Below are 20599 nucleotides of genomic sequence, written 5' to 3'. Positions count from 1 at the left end.
ATGAGAACATTCAATTAAAACATAGCTCTTAAAAAATTACACTCACCTCAGGAACTAATTTTTTTCCTCGATAACCTCATTATTTACTCAATAAGTATTTAGTATTTACTCAATACTAAATACAAGTATTTGTGAAAATAGAATAGCTAAAGTACTGTATCTTGACTTGGTTAAGAATCTGCTAAACCTGGTCTTGGTTTAACTTACTTTGCACCACTCTAAGTTTTATATCTATGGCATCACAGAAAAAGCATAAATTTACAGAAAATAATCTGATGTTATGAAAACATGTTATTATTCTACTTTGCATTAGCATGCATACATATCCTTTCCACAGAGAACAGGCTGAGGACTCAAAATAATTTTACTCATCTCTTGGCAATAACAGTTAAGCATACAAGCATCTGTAGCTGAATGAAAGTGACCTAAATAGTTACAAGATCATATGATTATAATGCATTTGACAACACTGTGTTTTACATCAGTGACTCAAAACTCTCTATAAAGTGGTATGAGTCATAGCCTACTCAACAGCTACACATATACAGAAAATTCTCATCTTCCAATTAAAAATAAACATTTTAAAATTAGCTGAAACTTAGGTTTTAGCTTTACTGTCATTTTACACCGAAAAAGTTAATTCAAGTGCAACATAATCTCAAGTTCAAAAATACAGAAGGTTCTAGATACAAAGACAATTCTACTTACTGGAACATGGCACAGTACCTGATGCTAAATGATGCCCCTTTTGTTTGTTTTTCTATCTGCACATATCTCTCTGCATCAAAAATAGCAATATACATAAAATACATAGTTGAGAGTTTTCAACAAGTTCTATGGGGACAATTGTAAAGTAATAACATATTGCTATAATGCATCTAGAAATAACAGATGGCCTAAAGTAACCTACTACTAATTTAAAAAATATATTTCTTTTTTCACTTTTCCTGTTTAGTAAAGGGCTGCTCCAAATCAGGATATTTCATATGGGATATTCTTTATTGTCCAAAACCAGCAATTATTAAATTAAAACCAGTTAGGATGTTTAGGATGCAATAATCTTACTGCAACTCCTTTACAATGCCATCAAGAAGGAGGAAGTATGGACTATGAAAGTCACAAACCATTCTGTACTACAAAAGCCTTTCCATAGAAGGAAAACCACATGAATGATAAAGGATTTGGAATTATTTCACATAATATAGAGAAACTTATACATGTTGTATAAGATTCAGATCACCCACTGATTTTATATCAAAACATTTTAGGATTATATGAACAAGGGAACACAATACCTAGGCTTAAAAATGGTTAAAACATGAGCAGGCACAAGAGCTTTGATTCTTCTAAAGATATATGCAACATCAACATCACCACATGATTTTCTAGCAATCACTTACAAACAAGTGTGTGAGAGGATATAACAGTAGGTTTAATCAAAAGCCAGGACTGTCTGGAAGGTGTGATGAGAGCTTTGCTACACAGTTCAGACAGAAAGAGGTTCTGATCAGATCAGAAAAGTGGAGATGTATCTACTATAAATGCAAGATTTGGCTTCCCAAGGACATGCAGACTGTCAGCCAAGGACATGCTCAGATTCTAGCTGACAAACGARAGCTGAAGAGCTGCTCTGTGCTGCTGTAAGTTTCTGTTCCAGTGATTCTCATACAGATGAACATCTGTGAGGAACTTCGATTTACATGGCCCGAGCTGAAAAGAAACAGCAGCATGAAACCAGGATCTTGCTATGAGGACATCAATGAGATGCTTCCATTTAAAACAGTGGTCTAAAATCACAAAGAAAATATTCCAGTAGACTGCAGAAAGATCAGAAATGGATCTGCAGGATGTTTGTAAGAACTGCCAGTAAGTCTTGCCATAATAAGCAGGACTGTAAAATGCTAATCTATTGCTAACCAGATAATTACCTCAACACATCTCACCAACTGAATCCAAGTCTGAAGAGTCTTACTGTATACTGTGTTCCTAATGTTGACAATTTAATAACTTAAAAAATGGAGCAGAGAAAGAGTAAAACAAACAGAGCACACAGTAACAACCCTAACACATCAAACAAACTACATTCAGCTCACTAGCAGTCTCTGAAATTATTGTCTACGGTCCACTGGTGGAAAAAAAGTGRCAGGGTTCTTCCAGTCAAAAATAAAACAACTTTCAACTGGCTACAGTATCAAAACAGCTCATTTCACAGAAATGTTTTCAACCAATATTCTGACAATGTCTACCTATCCTTCTTATGTCTTTTTTGCCCCAYAAATCTATGAAAGCAGCATGCTTTGATAATACACATTATATCAGATAACTCAGATCTAATAAGGCATCTTCTTAATAATTTGAGTGTGATTACCTACAGCAGGACCTTCTTAAACATCTCTGCTTACAGCAGTCATTTAGGACATATGGCCTCTGTGACTAGGGTTTAGCATCTCCCATCTTGCCCCAGCCCTAAGGCAGAGGCAGAGTTTGTTGTTTCACAAACAGGAATCTCAAAGACATGTACTCGCCTCTTAAATCATATGTTCAAATTACTACTTTATATTAACATTTAAAGAGTATAAATAGAAAAGAATTGATCCTTAAGTTTTACTCTTGGCAAGTCAGTTAGGTCTCCCAACATATATAGCTCAACATCTACGATCCATGGCCTGGTAATATTTTTTACTGTATTTGGTATTATTTTGGATGCAACAACAGCCTACTTGATAGTAATAGAGTAAGTATAGTATTGAAGAAGCAACACATAATTATGCCTAAATTCAGTTCACTCAAACATTTAAAAGTTATCCCTTAATTTCCAACACTATCTGCTATCATAAGAATCAAAACAGCTGTACTCAGAGACAAGTTTTAGTCTACATGTAATGGCTCGGATAAAAAAAAATGCTAATAAAAATGCAAAATAAAAAATGCTAATAAAAATTTTAACAGGGAAAGAAACACACAAAGAAAACACTCTGAATAAAGATGGCATATATGCAAAAGAAAAAACTACAGTAATATTATTTTGCACCACAACTTTTTTTTAAAAAAGCAGATTGCAAAAATTCTTTCATGCCATATACGTTACATATACTTCTCCAAGCTAGATTTGTAGAGATCAAGTAGATTTTATTTTTTTTTTAATTTTTTTAGATGCAATGAGAATAGAAGCCAAACAAAATGTTAGACAGTATTAGATAATTTGATATATTATTATGTAAGTTGATCCTGTATTATTTTAAAAAGTGTAAGAAATATTTGAATAGCATTCTGGACAGCATTTCCAAAATTCCAAAAGGGGATTATATATTGCATTTATGTCTTAACATGAAATGAAAAATGTATGTTGCAAAATTGCCCTCTGCACACAATAGGAAAAACTGTTGCCACAGTCCTAAATGAATACTTATTTTAACTCTTTTAACCAGGATTCCACAAGATTCCAAAATAATCTGTTCAAGTGTTTCACAAACTTCAGCATTAAAAAGATTTTTCTTTCAAACATCTAAGGACCATGTTTCCCATATTTCAATTTAAGACTTCCAGTTTTGATCTGTTCAAAGCCAACTTGAGGAAGCTTTTTCTTCAATTTCTTTGCCAAATTCTATGTGGTTTATAACCTAGGTCTCCCTTTTGGCTTTTACATCAAATAATTTCAATTCTTTCATCATTTTTTTCACCAATCATGCCTCTCAGCTCTTCTTACTTTTCATGTAGGCAAAACCAGATGTTTTGTGCTGCATCAGTCATTGATGCAGTTTAGAACAGTACCTGGGATTACTGCTTAAAAGAATGAGTCAGGGGATGGTGACACCGTTCACTTACTTTCTGGAAAGCATTTTGCATTCCACTGATATACTACTTGCATTTCCAGGGCAGAGAGTGAAGAAAACACTGGAGCATGTTGCATGTTTCTTTCATGCTTTTACAGTATTTAGAGAGGAAGAATTATCTCCCTACATTTCAAATACAGTAGCAGCCTCCTTCAACTTCTTCAACTGAAGTAAACTGCATTGGAAAATATATGAAAAGCATGTGTTTCTGTAAATCTCAGCTTCTGAAACCAAAAGCAAAGATAATAAAAAAATATCATATCTCTAACTGACCTAATAAAAGATCTCCAAAAGAGGAAACAAATTCTAACTCAAGAAGCATATACATGAACTTCGTAATACTATTTTTCAAGTCTCCATGAACAGCTTCCAAAGTAAACCTCTGACCCAGAGTTCCATCTTTACCCTGTTAAGACAGCAAGCTTAGTTTTTGTTTGGAAGCCTGGCCCCTTTCTCAGTTGAGTTCCATTCTCTGAATTCTCTTCAGACTGTTCTCTGAAAGACTCTCTTCTGTGTTCTCTTTTTCTTATATTCAGTCAAAGAACTTGTCCATCTGTCATCCTGTTGAGCACACTGATTGCTGGTAACCATTGGGACTTTAGAGGCATTAAAGTACGACACTCTATTGCATACAGACTGTCACCCCTCAAAGTGAACCTAGAAATAAAAATGCATGTTGCACATTAAGACATTTGTTTACATAAATTTAAATTGCTTACAGTTTTATTATCCACAGAGCAACAGGTACCTGGCATGCAAACAATTACAGCCTGATGTGGAGTCTTCAGACTTGCATCTTTGTATAATGCCACAGAAACACAGACTTACTTGAGGCTGCAAGGGACCTCTGGAGGCGACCTGCTCAGGCATGTCTGTGGCATCCACTCTTAAGGGGATGGCAGAACCTAAGATTAATAATTGCTCATGGACAAAAAGATTGATAAAGTCAGTGGGTCTGCAAAACCTTATGAAATTTTGTTAGTAAATTACACATACTTTGTACAGAAATGGGTATAAGTTATAAGCACATGGCAGTGGGTTTTGGATAAAGATAGGGTAAATAAAAGAGATGAAATAAAGAAGTGGAGAGAGAAAGAACACAAGAAAGAAAGAAAAAGACTCCTAGCTCCACTGTTGATCCAGATKATGTGCTGTCCAGAGACCTGAGTATTGTGGGTTAAAATTCTTCTCCTTTTGTTCCCCTTCTTTGGGAATTTTTTCTTTCCCATTTGTTGCTGGGATACATTAATTGCCGGTCATCCGTTTAATGGCTAGGTTGATTAACAAAGACAGTGATACCTATGCCCCACCCTAGCGGTCTGGCCAAGCGCTTGGAGAGAGTTTTTGTGTGGTGGTGGGGGATTTGCAGTTTGTTTTCGTTGCTCCGCTGAGAGGAGGTCTTCTGCTTGCTGGCTGCTACAGAGAAAGCTGGCCTGCCTTCTTTTCTGCGGAGAGCGGTACCCCTGCTCATTGGGTTCCTGCTTGCTGCACCATGGTTTTCTCTCCTGTGCCTTGCCGGGGATTCCAGCTTCAGGGGTGAACTCTGCTCCATCCCATCTCACAGCCGCGGGATTCCTGCTCGTCTCTTTGCTGTCCTGGGTTTCTTGGTGTCCAGAGGAGCAGCGAGATCAGCGTTTTCCACTGTGAGTTTTGCAGAGAAACTTTTCTCCATCCACCTCTGCCATTTTGTATCAATCATTGGCGCCGCGGGAGATCTGAGCCAGCCGGGACCCGCGCCACCACGTCCCCTGCAGCCTCCGGACAATCGTCGCACCCACCCTGCCCAGCCGGGAGCCAACAGCATCCCTTGCCAACGGAACTGTAACTTCACCAAGGGGGAGACTGTGTCTCCGTAAGGCTGTCACTGGGTTTGGGACTGGGCTGGTTGTTGCTATTGTTATTGTTACTTGCTTCACCTTGTTATATATATATTAGTAAAAACTTTTATTCCTTTTTACCCATATTCTTGCCTGAAAGCCCATGATTTTTCAAAGCTATAATAATTCGGAGGGAAGGGGGGKGTCATATCCACCACTCCAAGTGGGGTCCCTGCCTTCATTAGCAAACACCTGTCTTTCAAACCAAGACACTGAGGTACACAGGCACCTTGGCTTTGTGAGGGTACCATTTTACAGATAAGTTTCTTGCTTTCTATGCAAATTAGTTATCATGCACAGTCCGTTATTCTAGGCCTTTAGGTCAGAGGCCTTTAAGGCTCTTCGATGGTTCTAACCCCCGCCCTGCAGTCTATGCCTACTTCTCAACCTTATTCCTGCCCTGTACTGTTGTGCTTATCTCCAGGGGCTAGAAAAAGGACATTTGTCCCAGAAAAGTGCTGCCCTACCTCTGTATGGGTCCCTTCTCCAGCCACATCCTGTTCTTTCTCACAGTGTTGTTATTGCCAACAACCCTTGGTTGGCTCCTTGGTGTTTTGGTGTTTCAGGCACACACATTACCCCCCTTATCTTCTAGGTTTCTACAAGGTCAGCCTGGACCATGTCCAGATGACATTTTAACATCTCCAAGGATGGAGATCCCACAACCAACTCTGTGACAGTGCTCAGTCATCCTCACATTAAAAAATTGTTTCGTGATGTTTAAAGGGACCTCTTGTGCTTTAGTTTGTGCCCATTGCCTTTTGTTCTATTGTTGGGCACCACTGAAGAGAGTCTGGCTCTGTCTTCCACGCAACCTCTCTTCAGGTATTTGCCCACATTTAACAAGATGATTTCAGTTTCTGCACCCACAGAGGAGGAAAGATGCAAGTTAAAAAGTGAGGCTAGAAAAGACCTTGGAAGACAAGTCTGACTTCAGACCATGAAATAACCACTTTTTCCTTTCATAAGGTCAAATAACTCACAATGCTTTGCAAACACCTAACCATGTTTCTTTCAGCAAGCAAGCTTATCCTGCTCAGCAAATCAAACCACACTTGTTTGACAGAATCCAATAGCAAAACTATGTTCATTTGCATGTATAATATTCTCATTCCTCAGTGCTTTAAAATTAACCATTGTACTGATTTCATTATACTGTTTGGGAATGCCACAGTCAATGAGCTTTATTGGTCTTTAATCACAGGATCACCGAAACCAATTAGGTTGGAAAAGACCTTAGGATCATCAGGTCCAACCACTAAACCCTGCACTGCCAAGACCACCACTACACCTTATCCTTCAGTGCCACATCTACACATCTTTTAAATACCTCCAGGTCTAGCAACTTCTTCACTTTCCCGGAAGCCTGTTCTAATGCTTGACAACCTTTTAAGTGAAGAAGTTTTTCCTGATGTGCAACATCCAATATTCCTAACATCTGAACTTCCTCTGATGCAACTTCAGCTCATTYCCTCTTGTCCTATCACTTATTACTAGGAAGAAGAGGCTGAACCTCACCAGGCTACAGCCTCCTTTTAAGCAGTTGTAAAGAGCAATAAAGTGTTCCCTGAGCCTCCTCTTCTCCAGGCTAAATACCCCCAGCTCCTTCAGCAGCTCCTCACAGGACTTGTTCCCTAGACTCTTGTCTAGACTGTAATTATGCAGGCAATCCTACATGGCACTATTCAGTGCCATGACCTTGAGATCAAAGTCAGTGGAACCCATCTATCCATTTTAGGACCTCTGAGTGTTACACAGCCAATTCTTTTTGGGTGTTGTGTATAATTCAGCTAAGTTTATATAAACAATTTTCACTACTAGAAGTGTCAAGCAATGGTATCAGACACCAATAAGAAACCAAGTTCCAGTCTATTGGTTCTGTATCTTTTAATTTGTACAGATTTGAGAATGATTAATATTTTTAGAATTCTTAGCATTTTAATTAAAAACAAACCAGAAAAATATTAAAAGGGCAAAGAACGTCAAGGTACTAAAGACGATCTTCATCCTACATTGCCTTTTACATTGTGCATTACCTTCTTCTTGAGAAAAGGTCGAAGAGCGTGATGTAAACTTGCTGAAAAAGAGGCAGTGGTGGCATACACAAAATTTTAACAGTAAACTATTTTTGAAAAGTATTGAAAATCCTAACCTAAGTAATTTATGAGAAGGATATCATATTCTGTCTTAGGGTAGTTCCCCACTCACTGATGAAGATACATACACAATGCCATATTTTTGCCAAACATTATCTTAACCACAACATCTAAATTATGACCTACTCAGACAGCATGTTAAATTAAACAATCCTGAAAACCACAGTTTTTATACACTTGTGTTTTCATACACCTGCCTCCACAGGTGGGTTTCCCACATTCACCTTCTTTCAGCACCTGAAGCCGGGTTTCCCATATTCACAGCAACTTGTTGCCAACACAGACCCAAAAAGGGTTGCATAGGGGAGCATCAGGCGCACTCAACCACATCATCCAACCATACATGGACTCACACGCGCACGTGTCAAACCTGCCCGAGTCACGCTAACACACCCTCACCCCAACACGCTCATCCATGCTGCTTTAATCATTAAGTTTAACCAAGTGTAATCATTAAACTCTTTCAAGCTCCGCAGCTGTCTCCTCCATCAGCGATGGCACATCGACCACCCCAGAAAGATGTAGGGATAGTTCTGTGGTAAGCACATGATCCCCAACCCAGCACAACCGCAGCCCCCGGGCAGACAGCCCTCCCTCCCCGCTACAGCCGAGCTGTGCCGCCCAGGTCCCGGCCGTGCCCCGGACTCCGCACCGCACCGGGGGCACTCGGCCACTCACCAGGAAGCGCTCCCAGGGCTGCCCCTCTCCAGCGTACGAACCCAGGGCTTGTACCACTGGATCTGTTCGGCGACTTTTCCCCAGACTTTCTCGGGCTCCGCCAGGCAGGACCGAAAAACTTCCTCGTAGTCGCCCAGCACCCGAGAGGAGGCGGCGCGGATGCCGGGCGGCGGGCTAGGGGCAGCGGCGGCCCGGCCCGGGAGCGGGACCCCCGCGCAGAGCCGGCCCTGCCGCCGCCAGGCACMGGCCCGGCCCGCCGCCGCCCCGCTAAGTTTCGGCAGCGCCGCCAGCCTACCCAGGAAACCCATTTTCCGCGGCCTTCAAGGAAGAGCGGCCGTATTGGTTTCGCTAAGGCTCCAAGAAGCCCTCAGACAGCACACGACGGAACGGCGGCTGCTTCCCGGGGCCGGCGGGGCACGGAGGGACAGCCCTCACGGCGGGCAGGGGAGGGCCGAACCGAATCGCCCTGCCCGCTCCCCGGCCCGGCCCCCGCCCCTCCAGCTCCCGGGCAGCGGCCGGAGCGGGGCCCCGAGGGTCACTGCAACTGTCACCGCAGCCGGCAGGGTGGCGGCCGGGCCGGGGCCGGCGCCATATGGCGGGGTGTCCGGGCCGGTCAGCGCTTGGCAGCGACCGAACGCAAAGGAGAGGTTGAAAAAGTAGAGACCGACACCTCAGAGTATTTGTGACTTACAGGTCTGCGTGACACGAAGCCAGATTACTCCTCAAGCATTTATTGTGAAAGACAGTCTTGCTTTGTGAAACTTTCCCGTGATAAAATGAGGCATGCTGTTTCTGCCAGAGGAAAAGAAGTTCATTCTGTTTTCCAGATGTAGTGGATCTTACATTTTGCTCATTATGGCATGTCTTTAGAAATCCTTCCTGATTTCAGTGGCAATGTTCTGATGCCCGAAAATGGCTTAGAAATAAAACCCCATAGACCGGCGTCTATAGAGCAGGTATTTGTTTATTACAGCACTGGTGTAGTGCTGGAGGTGAAGGGGATTTCTCCTCCTAATCCACCTGCCTTTGCTTCAAATTAGCACATATTTATATAGTAAGCACGGTGTAACATGAACGTTGTCACTGCCCCGCCCACCATACACCCATCACTATACATGGGCACGGAAATACACGATATCACAGTTTTACAAGTGCGCATGTGTCATCCTCAATTCGGTGGTAGCAGGAGTCTCCCTCTAATGAGATAGCATCCTCTTCATCATGGTGGACTTTTCACCTTTGTCTTCAGGGCATGCGCAGTTGTGATGTCCATGGGTTTTTTTCCAGTCCTCCAAGTCATAATTTCCAATTATTTTGCTGACTGTCCCGTGCTTCTGCCAAGTTCTCATTAGTGCTCTCTACTGTTCCTTGTTTATAGCATCTACCTGTCTACTTTCTTCAGAACTCTTCTGATTTATGCCTCTTGGTGATTTCCCATATCTATGTACTAATCCAGCTGGTTAGATTACGTGCAGCTGTTATATGTTGCTAATACACTATTAAACTTATAGCAATAGATATATAAGCTATCATTGATAATAGATTGAAAGTGATTACATTGTATTTTAATAAYATGTAAAAAGTTATTACATTCTTATATTGATAACATATAAAAAGGCTATAGAAAGTTTTCAATTAATAGGCCTCATAAGCATCTTGTCACTTTGATACACACCATATGTATCAGTTCCACAGTATTATAATACACAAGTCAGCTACGACATACACCAGCTTCAAATTTTATCACTTGTGAAATTATTTTTGTGTTTTAATAGGTTTTTACAGGTCTCTCAGGAGATTCTTCCTGCAATCACATTATAACTGTCATATGGCAAAGAGGACATCTATAATTGTTTTAGATTCATTATTAGTTTAGGCACCTCTTTCTTCATTGTTGCTGAATTAGTGTAATAAGAACATAACGATATATGACATTATGAGTAAAGGAATAAGGGTATGAGAGGAAATAGACTCTTTACCCACTACAGTAGGTTTAATACATGAAATCAATGTATTATCCTGGCTCAAAATACATGAGAGGTGGAGTTCATCCAAAGTTTTAAAATTTAAAAGTTTCAAAATCTCTAATCATCTTTTAGCATAAAGACTGCTGCTTCTGTTTTTGAGGCCTGTATAATCAGCTCACAGAATTCCCCCTGGCTTATAGAGGCTATTGCCTCTACAAGCCTAGTGCTATGTGAACTCTCCTCCCTGTCTGTGTCACAATAACACAGCCCTAAGCAACGTAATGGGATTTCAGAAAATGCTCGTTAAGGATCAGAAACTTATTTCTTAAAAAGAACCTTAAACCCCCCAAAACTCAAATACCTGAAGGACTGGACATTCTATGAAAATTGACATTTTATGAAAAGTTCCCTACTGCCAGCTGAAGGCTACAGCATGCCAACAAAGCAAGAAAATAAAAAATACCTTTTAGAAAAGTACGTGTTCTCAAATGTAATTTTATTGTAACTTTTGAGAACACTGCCGTTGCCCACACATTCATCATTTTGACAGGACTTTCGCTGTCAATAGAGTTTGATAGCCAAAGTTTTAAAATAAATAAAGAAAAATAAAGAGAAGCTTGCAGATACTGTAAACGCTGTTGACACCATGACAGCCCTGGAATCAGATATGACTGCTGGATGCTCAGTAGTGCATGCATTGTACAAATATGCCTGAACAACACAACTTCCCAGTCAGGTCACACATAGTTGATTTAAGCATTTAAAAATATCCCCAGAATCATATTATTTATTTCCTACCTTTATAATGGATAAGCTAATTTTGACTTGAAAGAACAATTATGATTGAAAATTATAATGAAATCACGGTTTTGGTTTTTTTTTGGTTTTTTTTTTTTGGGTTTTTTTTTGTGTGTGCCTGCTCAGACATCATCACATAGCCTTAGACTGATGTTCACAATCCCACAGTATGGCTGAATGCAGTGCAGTAACTGCAGAAGTGTGCGACTGGTGGATTTGACAAGTGGTTGCCTCAGCCCAGTTGGTGAATCCAAGTTCCCCAAATCAAATTGCTAGCAGTGATTTATGTCCATTCCCAAGGAGTAACCCTTCATTCTAATTGCCTTACAAGTTWCCTTCTTTGGATCACCAACACTGTGATGTCCATCTAGTTAGGAAAAGACCTATCGCAGTTGCACGCAGCCAGCCTCTGGGTGGTGATAGCAATCTGTTTCTGAGCTTGAACAACATCTCCCTTTTCCCTAAAAGGGAGAAAACTGTGTAGGCCAGGAGAGCAAAAATATTTAAGTACATGTAAAAGCTAGTTGCAGGTACTAACAGTGAATGAAGTATCCTGAGCTTTGAACATGTGTTGTGTCTGGTGATGCCTAGTATTTATTGTGGTGTTGAAGAGCAATGCTGATCATTTTTCCAYTCTGTCCACAGTGTGAAGGTATAAGCATTAAGCAGAGTGAAGTATTAAGCAAAGCAAATGCTCTGGAATTCATTTTGAGCATATGTCCTACTAGAAATGCTACTCTAGAGGTGTAAAGTGTAGAGCTGAACTTAATCGGAACAAGAAGTGCATTAAATTTTTATTTTAGCTAACATCATCCTGATGGAATGTCTCCTGAAGGGGTGTTTCTAATGAGTATCGGTGGAACATACTTCGTTAATTAAACTCATCACACCTCATACTGATAGCTAAGAAGGTAAAGAAGGGATTACTAATTCTCCCAACTGCATGTCATTAATTTAAGCTTCACTTACAAATGCCATTATAGAAGATTTCTGAACTGATGAATTTTCCCTCTAAGGACTTCTTTTATTTTCTGCAAAATGTGATGCTCCTAGAATTCACRCTCAAGAATTCTGAAGCAATGTCAAGTGATATGTGCCACAATTGCCCTTGCAGATGCAGACTTTCTTGAAAGATGTATATATTTTTCTAGGCATATATCTAGCAAAGAACAAACTATGAAACATGGCCTGGTACTTCTGCAGTTGCAAAAAATCTTATCTGCACTCTTTTGTTTAAAAAAGGTTTTCTCCCCCAGCAACTGCATACTTTAGTGTAAGCCATGCTTGTTTGAAAATACATGTATCCTGAAAACAGATAAGCAGAAGAGTATTGCAAATATCATCTCCTGTATACAAAATGCTTTGACACTGTCCTAGTGCACAAGACTTTGGCAATTCAAATTTCAGTTAGAGACCTTTGTTAAGCACAAAGTAAAACTTCAGTTACAATTACTTTGCTATGGTTCTGTACCACCTTTTGCCCAACTCTTAGACTGTATCTGTCTCAAAACACTGCTAGTCTTTTATGAATAAGTTTCAGAGTCCTCTATGTAACTTATATYCAAAAAAGAAAGGCAGTCACATTTTCTAAGATATGCTGTAGCGTGCAGAGTTAAGTTCAAGCCAAAATGAACTCTTCTGCTTTCATCAAAGGTGACGGAAATAGTGACCACTACTTTCTAAGGTACATAACTTTATTTAATATCCAGTCTTAGAATATTAAACATATCAAAGTTTTTTAAATTGTACAATTTAATTGTACAATTTTATGTACAAAATTCTAAATAATAAAATTCTTACTTGAAAAAGATATGTCCATGATCAATAACCCCTCCTCCTGCTGAAGTGCTGGGAATTCATGAACGGTTTATTTCTCTCTCTGGAAATGAGTGTTTGGTGTGCTGGGAGATAAATTATGAGGACTTATAAAAACCCTAAAATATCTGTCTCTGCAGGCAGAAGCCACTTTTTACGAACTTCTGGAAAGTTCTGAAATCAAAGTTTGACTCACTCCAGGTGAAAATGAGTTAGAGATCCTCTGGGGTGAAAATATGATTATAGTTTCAATTATTACTGATGTTATTATTTGTTTACTCCCTAAGGAGGTCTTGCAGTGCAGGACAGCCTGCATTTCATTTTTTTTTCCCAGATCTAAGTTCTGTTTCTGAAAGTATCCTGTGCTTTGAAAATGTCAGAAACAAAACCACATAGATAACTTCAAGATTTCTTAATTTAAAAACAAACCAAAACCAAAACCAAATAAACCATCTAAAAACAAGCCAAAACTAAGCAAACTARTTAAAAAAAAATCTCACATTATGTCAACTAACAAATCAAGCCCATGAAAGCAAAATATTTCATGCAAAAGCAAAATTTATGATAATTTCTTCAGTATTCAGGCATGCTAGAGGAAAGAGTCCATGGTAAATTTCACATAGAATTTTAGCTTCTACTTTGCATTTCTGCTGTTGGAGATTTAAATTACAAACTCGATGTAATTTTTATGAAGGTTGTTGTTGAACTTTGATTTTTAGGTAATTCATGTCCCTGAGATGCCCAGCTTCCTGAAAGTGTCAATTATTGATTATTTATCTCTACAACAGTAAAATCTGCTGTTTTATCCAAAGCTTTTCCCATTTATTTCATATGCTTCTATCACTGTTTTCCAGATCACTACACCAGAATCAGCACAGGCAAAAGGACTGTTATTACAAAACTTTCAAAATTCAACATATATTCTTTGAAGGGGACAAAAGGAGTTCTGGCACTGACATTCTTATTGATGTTTCTTTTGGAATTATAACAAAAATAACCATGAATTTCACAACTCTTTTTTTTTAGCTAGAAAGTTGTCTTTTTCACAGACTACAAAAATTCCATTAACTCTCAATCTAAGTGTTAGTTTTAATGTCAGTATTGTCATTCAAATATTTTTTGAACTACCTTTTATATAAATATTTCTTATTAGTAACACTTTCTGGCATAGAGAACACAGCCCAAGAAGCATGAAGAAGTTAGCCAGTACTGGAAGAATGCTATGCTCAAAAATTTCAGTAAGTCCTATTTTAAATCTTCAATAACTAAGATAAAGCACTGTTTTTTTTCCAGAATATCCAGGCTTGGCTAGATTAAAGGTACAATGATTCTATTTTCTGTTTTGGAGGGATGAGGAGGGTGAGTTGGGATATGGCTTGCACATAGGAAAAGATGAAATTTTTTTTAAGAACACATATGCTTGAGATTTTCAAAACAATACCCAAAATCTAGTACTGAGCTACTTTTGCACTCAAACTGCTGCCTTTCACATGAGAGCTCTGGGTGCACAAAGAGTGCAGAACTTGCATTGTTGGCTGGGCTAAAGACTCATAGGACACTCAGGAGCACAGAGTTAGTTGGCACAGCTTTAGTATTTATCTCGTTATCTGTCACATCCCTTTGCAAGAAGCTGTCAGTCATATTGTCAGGACAACAAACTTGGCTAGGAGCCTGACCCATAGCAAATTATCACATCAGCATGTACTGAAGGGCCTATTTTTGCATAATCAACATTGACTTACTCTGCTCCATTTCTGCTTATGTCCTGAAGTTTCATTCTTGCAATCCCATTCTCAACAGTTGCTGGATTTTGTCCTTGTGACACATTTCTTGATCCTTATGCCACTACATAACTATTCACCATTAGACAAGATGAGTAAATGTTCAGACACGGTGGTGATGTGCTGGTTTATTTCATCCACAGAATTGTGTTCCAAACAAACAAGAAATTGACACCGAAATTGACTAAGTGCAATTTTAATAACATATTTCATTGCAACTCTCTTGTATAACTGTGTGCTATATTTTTAAGCATGCAGGATCATTCAGAGCCATACAAAAAATAATTTGTGAATTTTTTGATTGATCCCACTTTTGAGTGGCTCTGACTGGTATAGAATGGATGAAATTTCACAGCAGCTTAGGGAAGAAATAGTAGCTGTCACTCAGTTTGCCCCAAATAACATCAGTAATAATCTCTGAAAATAGCTTTTTCTATAGCTCCTCTTGCAAATTAGCATGTCACAGGATTCCTGAAGAATCTAAACAAGAAAAATAGGCATGAATTCAGGACCAAGAATCATTGTACAAAACAGAAAAACTCTTAGTGGTAAGCCAGCAGCAAAACTGTGTGCCCAAATACATTCAGCTAAACATTCAAGTTCACATTTTCTCATGGCATCATTCTTTTATGGTGCTGAAATAGGTTGCCAGACATTTACATTTGCACCCTCRGAAATCTAATTCCAGAATTAAATTTCATTGTTATGGTGATTTTAGATTGCAAGGTAAAATTTTAGACTCACTAAATTTAGGCCAGAATCTTTGACTATAACAGAGTAAAAGCTAAGTGCCCACCCCCAAGACATTATTTTTTTATTAGTAAAGAGTCTCAATCATTTTTTTTACTAGTGTAAAATGAGCACAGCAGATTCATGTAGACTAACCCAACTTTTCACACATCAAGGAGAAATTAAAGGTCAAAGGTACTGAAAAACCTTCTCCCATCAGATAACTTCTGGAAGCTCTATGGAACTGGAAAAAGGCAGGAAAACAAATTTCTCTGTTAAAGCAGTGTAATTGAAATGGATTTCAATGAGGCAGACATAGCAAATTGAAACCTGGTCATTTGCCTTTCCATTTCTGTCTTATTTTTCTTCTCCAAGCACCCTGAAGTTTGCTCAAAGCAGCTATGTGGTTCTGATTTTAAAGGTCAAAGGATGGAATTTCAACATATACAGTGCGTGTTCAAATATTTGCTCACTTCTGTTAAGAGAAAGCAGTGAATGACTTCTGGGTATGTATTTTAGGTAGTGTACAATATTGGAACTTCAGGATTTATTTTTCAGTAATAGCTTTAGAGGGCTTATGTTCAATATTTCTGCTCACTGGAGTAGCTATAGGTTACTTATAAATCTGTAGGGCATTCATCTGGTTATTGCTCAGTAATCCAGTGTGTTTATTTGAAATTATATAACAAATTATATTTTATTGTGCAACTTAAGAGCAGAGGCTAAATTTCCCATTCATTTTGAAGATGAAACTCTATAGTGAGAGAGCCATGTAATTGTTACCCCAGCCTTTCAGAAGACAGAATTCATGAATATTTTTGTGAAATGTTTAGATATTCTTTACAGAGGACAGCTTAACCATCCACTATGAGCCTGGGAATTTGTTATAGTTTTAGAATCAAGTCTTATGGGCTATACTTAAACAGATTGTTTTATTGGGTGTCAAACCCCACAGAGCCCATTTAAATTGTTGTGTCTGTGTATAATGGTCTCTAGAAACTAGACTCCAAAGTCTGATTTCTTGGCCTCTGGGAATATTATGCTAGCAAAACTAATATGTCCAGGCTTTACATCTCATGGTGAATATAAAATAATTCTCAAGTAAAAGCTGAGTCTTTACTTTTCAAATAGACTTGGGTTTCATCTCATAAAAATTTTACATGGCCTCATTAACAGCTGAAAATGATTTTTATATGCAGTTAACACTTCGACATTTTAAAAAAGTTTCTTGTAAAAAGCCACCCTTAAGGATGCTTCTCCCTCTGTGGAACACTATGATATTTCATATGAAACAAACAAAAAGGCATCCTTCCATGTAACAATTGGAAAAGCCAGATGGAATCTTCTGTAAAATTCAATTCCCAAAAAACTGATCTATTTTCTTGACAGATAACACATTTAATGAAAGAAATTAATTCACAACATTCTATTTTTCCTGTAACAATATTTGCTCACTCTTTACACCATTTACAGCTTGCTTTTTGTCTTCTTTCCTTTTACTTAGGTAACAGATAAATGTGGAAAAAATAGCTAAAAACCTCTCATTCTGCCACTACACTGACAGACACAACAGTASAAAAAGCACCATGAATAAAATAGAAAATCTTGCTATTTCTGTTTGCCAACTGCACAATAGCCAAATATTACAAGGTTGAGTGTTAATAATTATACAAATGATCTACACCCTATGAATTACACAATCTCTGACCAGCCTGAACTACTTCATAAATTGTAAGAATGATCTTGCTATAAAGAGTATGAAACTATTGTGGGTATTTTCCAAGTCTAATTTGATCAGGCATAAGTTTCTGGTAATCAAGAATTCTGAATGCTAGGAAAAACAATTAATAACCAATTCAATTCTCCTTCCAAAGCTAACAGCATGGCATAAATAAGTTAACTTTTTTAGGACAACTATCATATGGTTTTCTGATCCATCACTACCTAGTTTGTTAAGGGGTATTACCAATCTTAAAATCTTCACATCCAAGAATCCCCATGTATAGGAAAACATACCAACCATATACATTTCTTTACATTCCAGTAATGCAACAGCCTGACTAATATAAAGGATAGTAAAAGATATGGATGTATTTAAAGAATAAATTTATTTTAAAATTTAAATTTTTATTTAAAGAATAAATTAATTTAAAATAAATGATCAGAGAAAAAAAATACTTCTACAAAAAGTTTTTCTGATAATTTTTGGCAGTAACAGTCTTATTTTCTTAGGACTTACAAACATGAGAACAAAATGTCTCAATATCAACCAAAAGATTTATTTCCAGCTGTCTGATCAAGGATGTGTTGGATTAAGACCAATCCCCTCTGATTTCTGTCTCAATACCTGTAGTACCAGTTCAAGCAACAGGGATGTCTTGATTAAACAGCTGAAAAACAATCATTATCCTCAGCCTTAGTGCTCAGTAAAAAGGCTAATGACAATTCCATTCTAATTTCAAAACTGATTTTCATCTTCATATGCTGAATATTTTCTGCATACACTTGAGGGTTTTAGATTTTTTTCAAGGTTACCTCTAGATCTAGAAACATTTTGCAAATGCATGTTTTAATGAGGAAAAGGAAGGTGTTGTAATATAGAGCGTAAAAACAAGTGGCAAAATCACAAGTACTAGTTTTCTTACTAACTTATTTGCATCTTATCAAAGGAAGAATTACTTCATTATGATATTTCTTCAGAAATATTTACCATCTAATTTTGGTTTATTTCTGTACTTTTATATCAAAAGGATCAGGTGGTGTAACTTTACAAAAAATAAAAAGAAAAGCAGACTCCAGTATAACTTCAATTTATCAAGCTATCCTAACTCAAATTTTCATTCTTTGTCACAGACTTTAGAAACTTTCTGTAAATCAAAACCAACTGAGGCTGTTCTTTGTCAGCCTGAAGCAGTTCCAGCCCTCACCTCCTCTCTCATAGTTGCCGTTGCTAACCTGTGCAGTACAAAGGGGAGTCAGGACAGGAGGAAAAAGAAGCTTCATTTTCTTGTTCAGAGGTAGGACAATGTCTTGGATGCTTGGACAATGTTTCTGTATTCCTCCCATTTTACCTGTCCTTCCTTCTACCTTTTTTATGCTTCCTTTTTGTTTTTTGAGTTTGGTTTTGTTCATCCACACAGTTCTCCTGGTATTTTTGTGTGCCTTGATATTCTTTGGGATAGGACTCTTTTGAGCTTGAAAGACAAGGTTTTTGATTTTGGTTAATGGATTTTATATAAAATTCCCAAAGAGGAAAAGGACCAAAGCCATTTCTCACCTACTGACTTGCCTACAAAAAAACACATTCATGTGTGTGAGGTACAGTCCTAGTGGTACTTGGCTCACTTTGCAAATTACACCACCGGCAGTGTTCCTCCAGCCTTTAAACAGAGAAAGTTTGGAGTAAAGACTTAAAGGTAAGTGCCTCATCTGCCTAAAAGTTGATTCAGACAATTTTAAATATTTTAAAGTATTTTTTAAACCCATATATCCCTTAGGTTAGATGCCCTATAGAACTTCAATCAGTTAAGCTTGAGTATTTTTAAATAGATGCATATAAGTTCAGATATTTTGTTGAACTGGAGCTCTCAGAAACCTTGTAAAACTGTGTACGACACCTGTTAGAACTTGTCCTCATTTATCCAAAGTACAGCATTTTTACACCTATCTTGCATGAGTCTCATGATTAAATAAGGTGAAAAGATATAACAAATAAATCCTCTTTTTTGTTTTTGAACTTGTGGTCTAGAGACGATTCATGGTAGCTCATTAATCAGGCTGAGTTATTTATTTCACTCAATTCTAAGACTCATGTTGTAATGAATCCTTCACAAGAAAAACACATACTGCTTATGTTATAGCTGTATGTGCTTAAGAGGGTGTTTGTGCTTTGCTGTTGCTTTTTAATCATCCTTAAATTTACTACTTCTTGTAATGGACRCTTGTGTATTTATAATAGTATTCTGTTTACTCCTTGGATTATTCATGCCTGAGTGCCCTTACTGCAGAAAAAGATTTAATGAGCTTCAAGAGGATAGCACTGTATAAACAGGAAAAATATAAAACAACTGCCTGCATACTATTGTAAGCCTTTAGCTAAAACACATCCAAACCTGTGATGACAGCCCTCCTGTGATGTACCTCATTTTTTAATAGGATATGTTTATTCCTAATTGTACAGTATCTCCTTACCTAATGTCCTTCTAAATGAACCACACTGTAACTAAGCATTTGAGCAAACCACATTCTAAAACTGATATGGCTGCCCCTAACCTGAATCTTTTATATGAAACAACTCCATTTATTAGCAAGCTCTTCTATTTCACATTCTGGCTTTCAGAAAATTCAGCTGTTTTGTCATGGTGAGAATGGACAACTGCCACAATGGAATTCGGTCTTGCAATATTCATGTTTGAATTGGATGCATAGTCCTATAATTTGCTGCAATTGCTTTTGTTCAGGAAAACACAGATTTCATTTAGTTGTGTCTTTGTGGTAAAATACATTGTTATACCTAACGGCGCTAACTTTATAATTAATCTTCACGTTTTCTCTAATTGTGTTCTCACAGAGCTCGATAACTTTTTTGCTAAAAAATGTGAAATCAGAATGTCTAATTTGCCACAAAACTGAAATTTACTTATTTACACATGTTTTATATTTCCTATTTAGTTTCTTCTCTCACTCACCTGTAAGGATTTTGAAATTTCTTAACATTTTTTCTATTTCTACTCTGTAGGATTCCTAAAGTCTTCTCTGCTCTCGGGAGGGTCACATAGTGTCCTGCAATTGGCTTCTAAAGTACATTAAATATGTTATCACAGCAAATCCTTTTATCCTGTATTATTGAAGGCTCAAAAAAGTTTTTTCCTTCCTGCTCTATCAATCAGGACTCTCATCCTGCCGTCTTTGAAATGTAAAGTTTGTCTCCACAGATTGACAAACAAAAAGCTTTCACAGCACATG

General features: G+C 37.9%; 1 protein-coding gene across 1 annotated transcript in view; it reads right to left on the bottom strand.

The window, feature by feature from the left end:
- ACSS3 (acyl-CoA synthetase short chain family member 3) overlaps positions 1 to 8981 on the bottom strand; it is a 70761-nt gene extending 61780 nt beyond the window's left edge. The window contains exon 1 of the mRNA XM_057377134.1: positions 8545 to 8981. Within this exon, the coding sequence (XP_057233117.1) occupies positions 8545 to 8852 (308 nt within the window). The 5' untranslated portion in view covers positions 8853 to 8981. The remainder of the gene's footprint in view (positions 1 to 8544) is intronic.
- Between the last annotated feature and the right edge of the window lie 11618 nt (positions 8982 to 20599).

This window comes from Malurus melanocephalus, unplaced genomic scaffold, assembly GCF_030028575.1.
Source record: "Malurus melanocephalus ecotype Western Australia unplaced genomic scaffold, MMel_1.1 scaffold_301, whole genome shotgun sequence".
NCBI lineage: Eukaryota > Metazoa > Chordata > Aves > Passeriformes > Maluridae > Malurus > Malurus melanocephalus.
The sequence above is the reverse complement of the archived record's forward strand: the minus strand, read 5'-3'. Positions and strand labels throughout refer to the sequence as shown.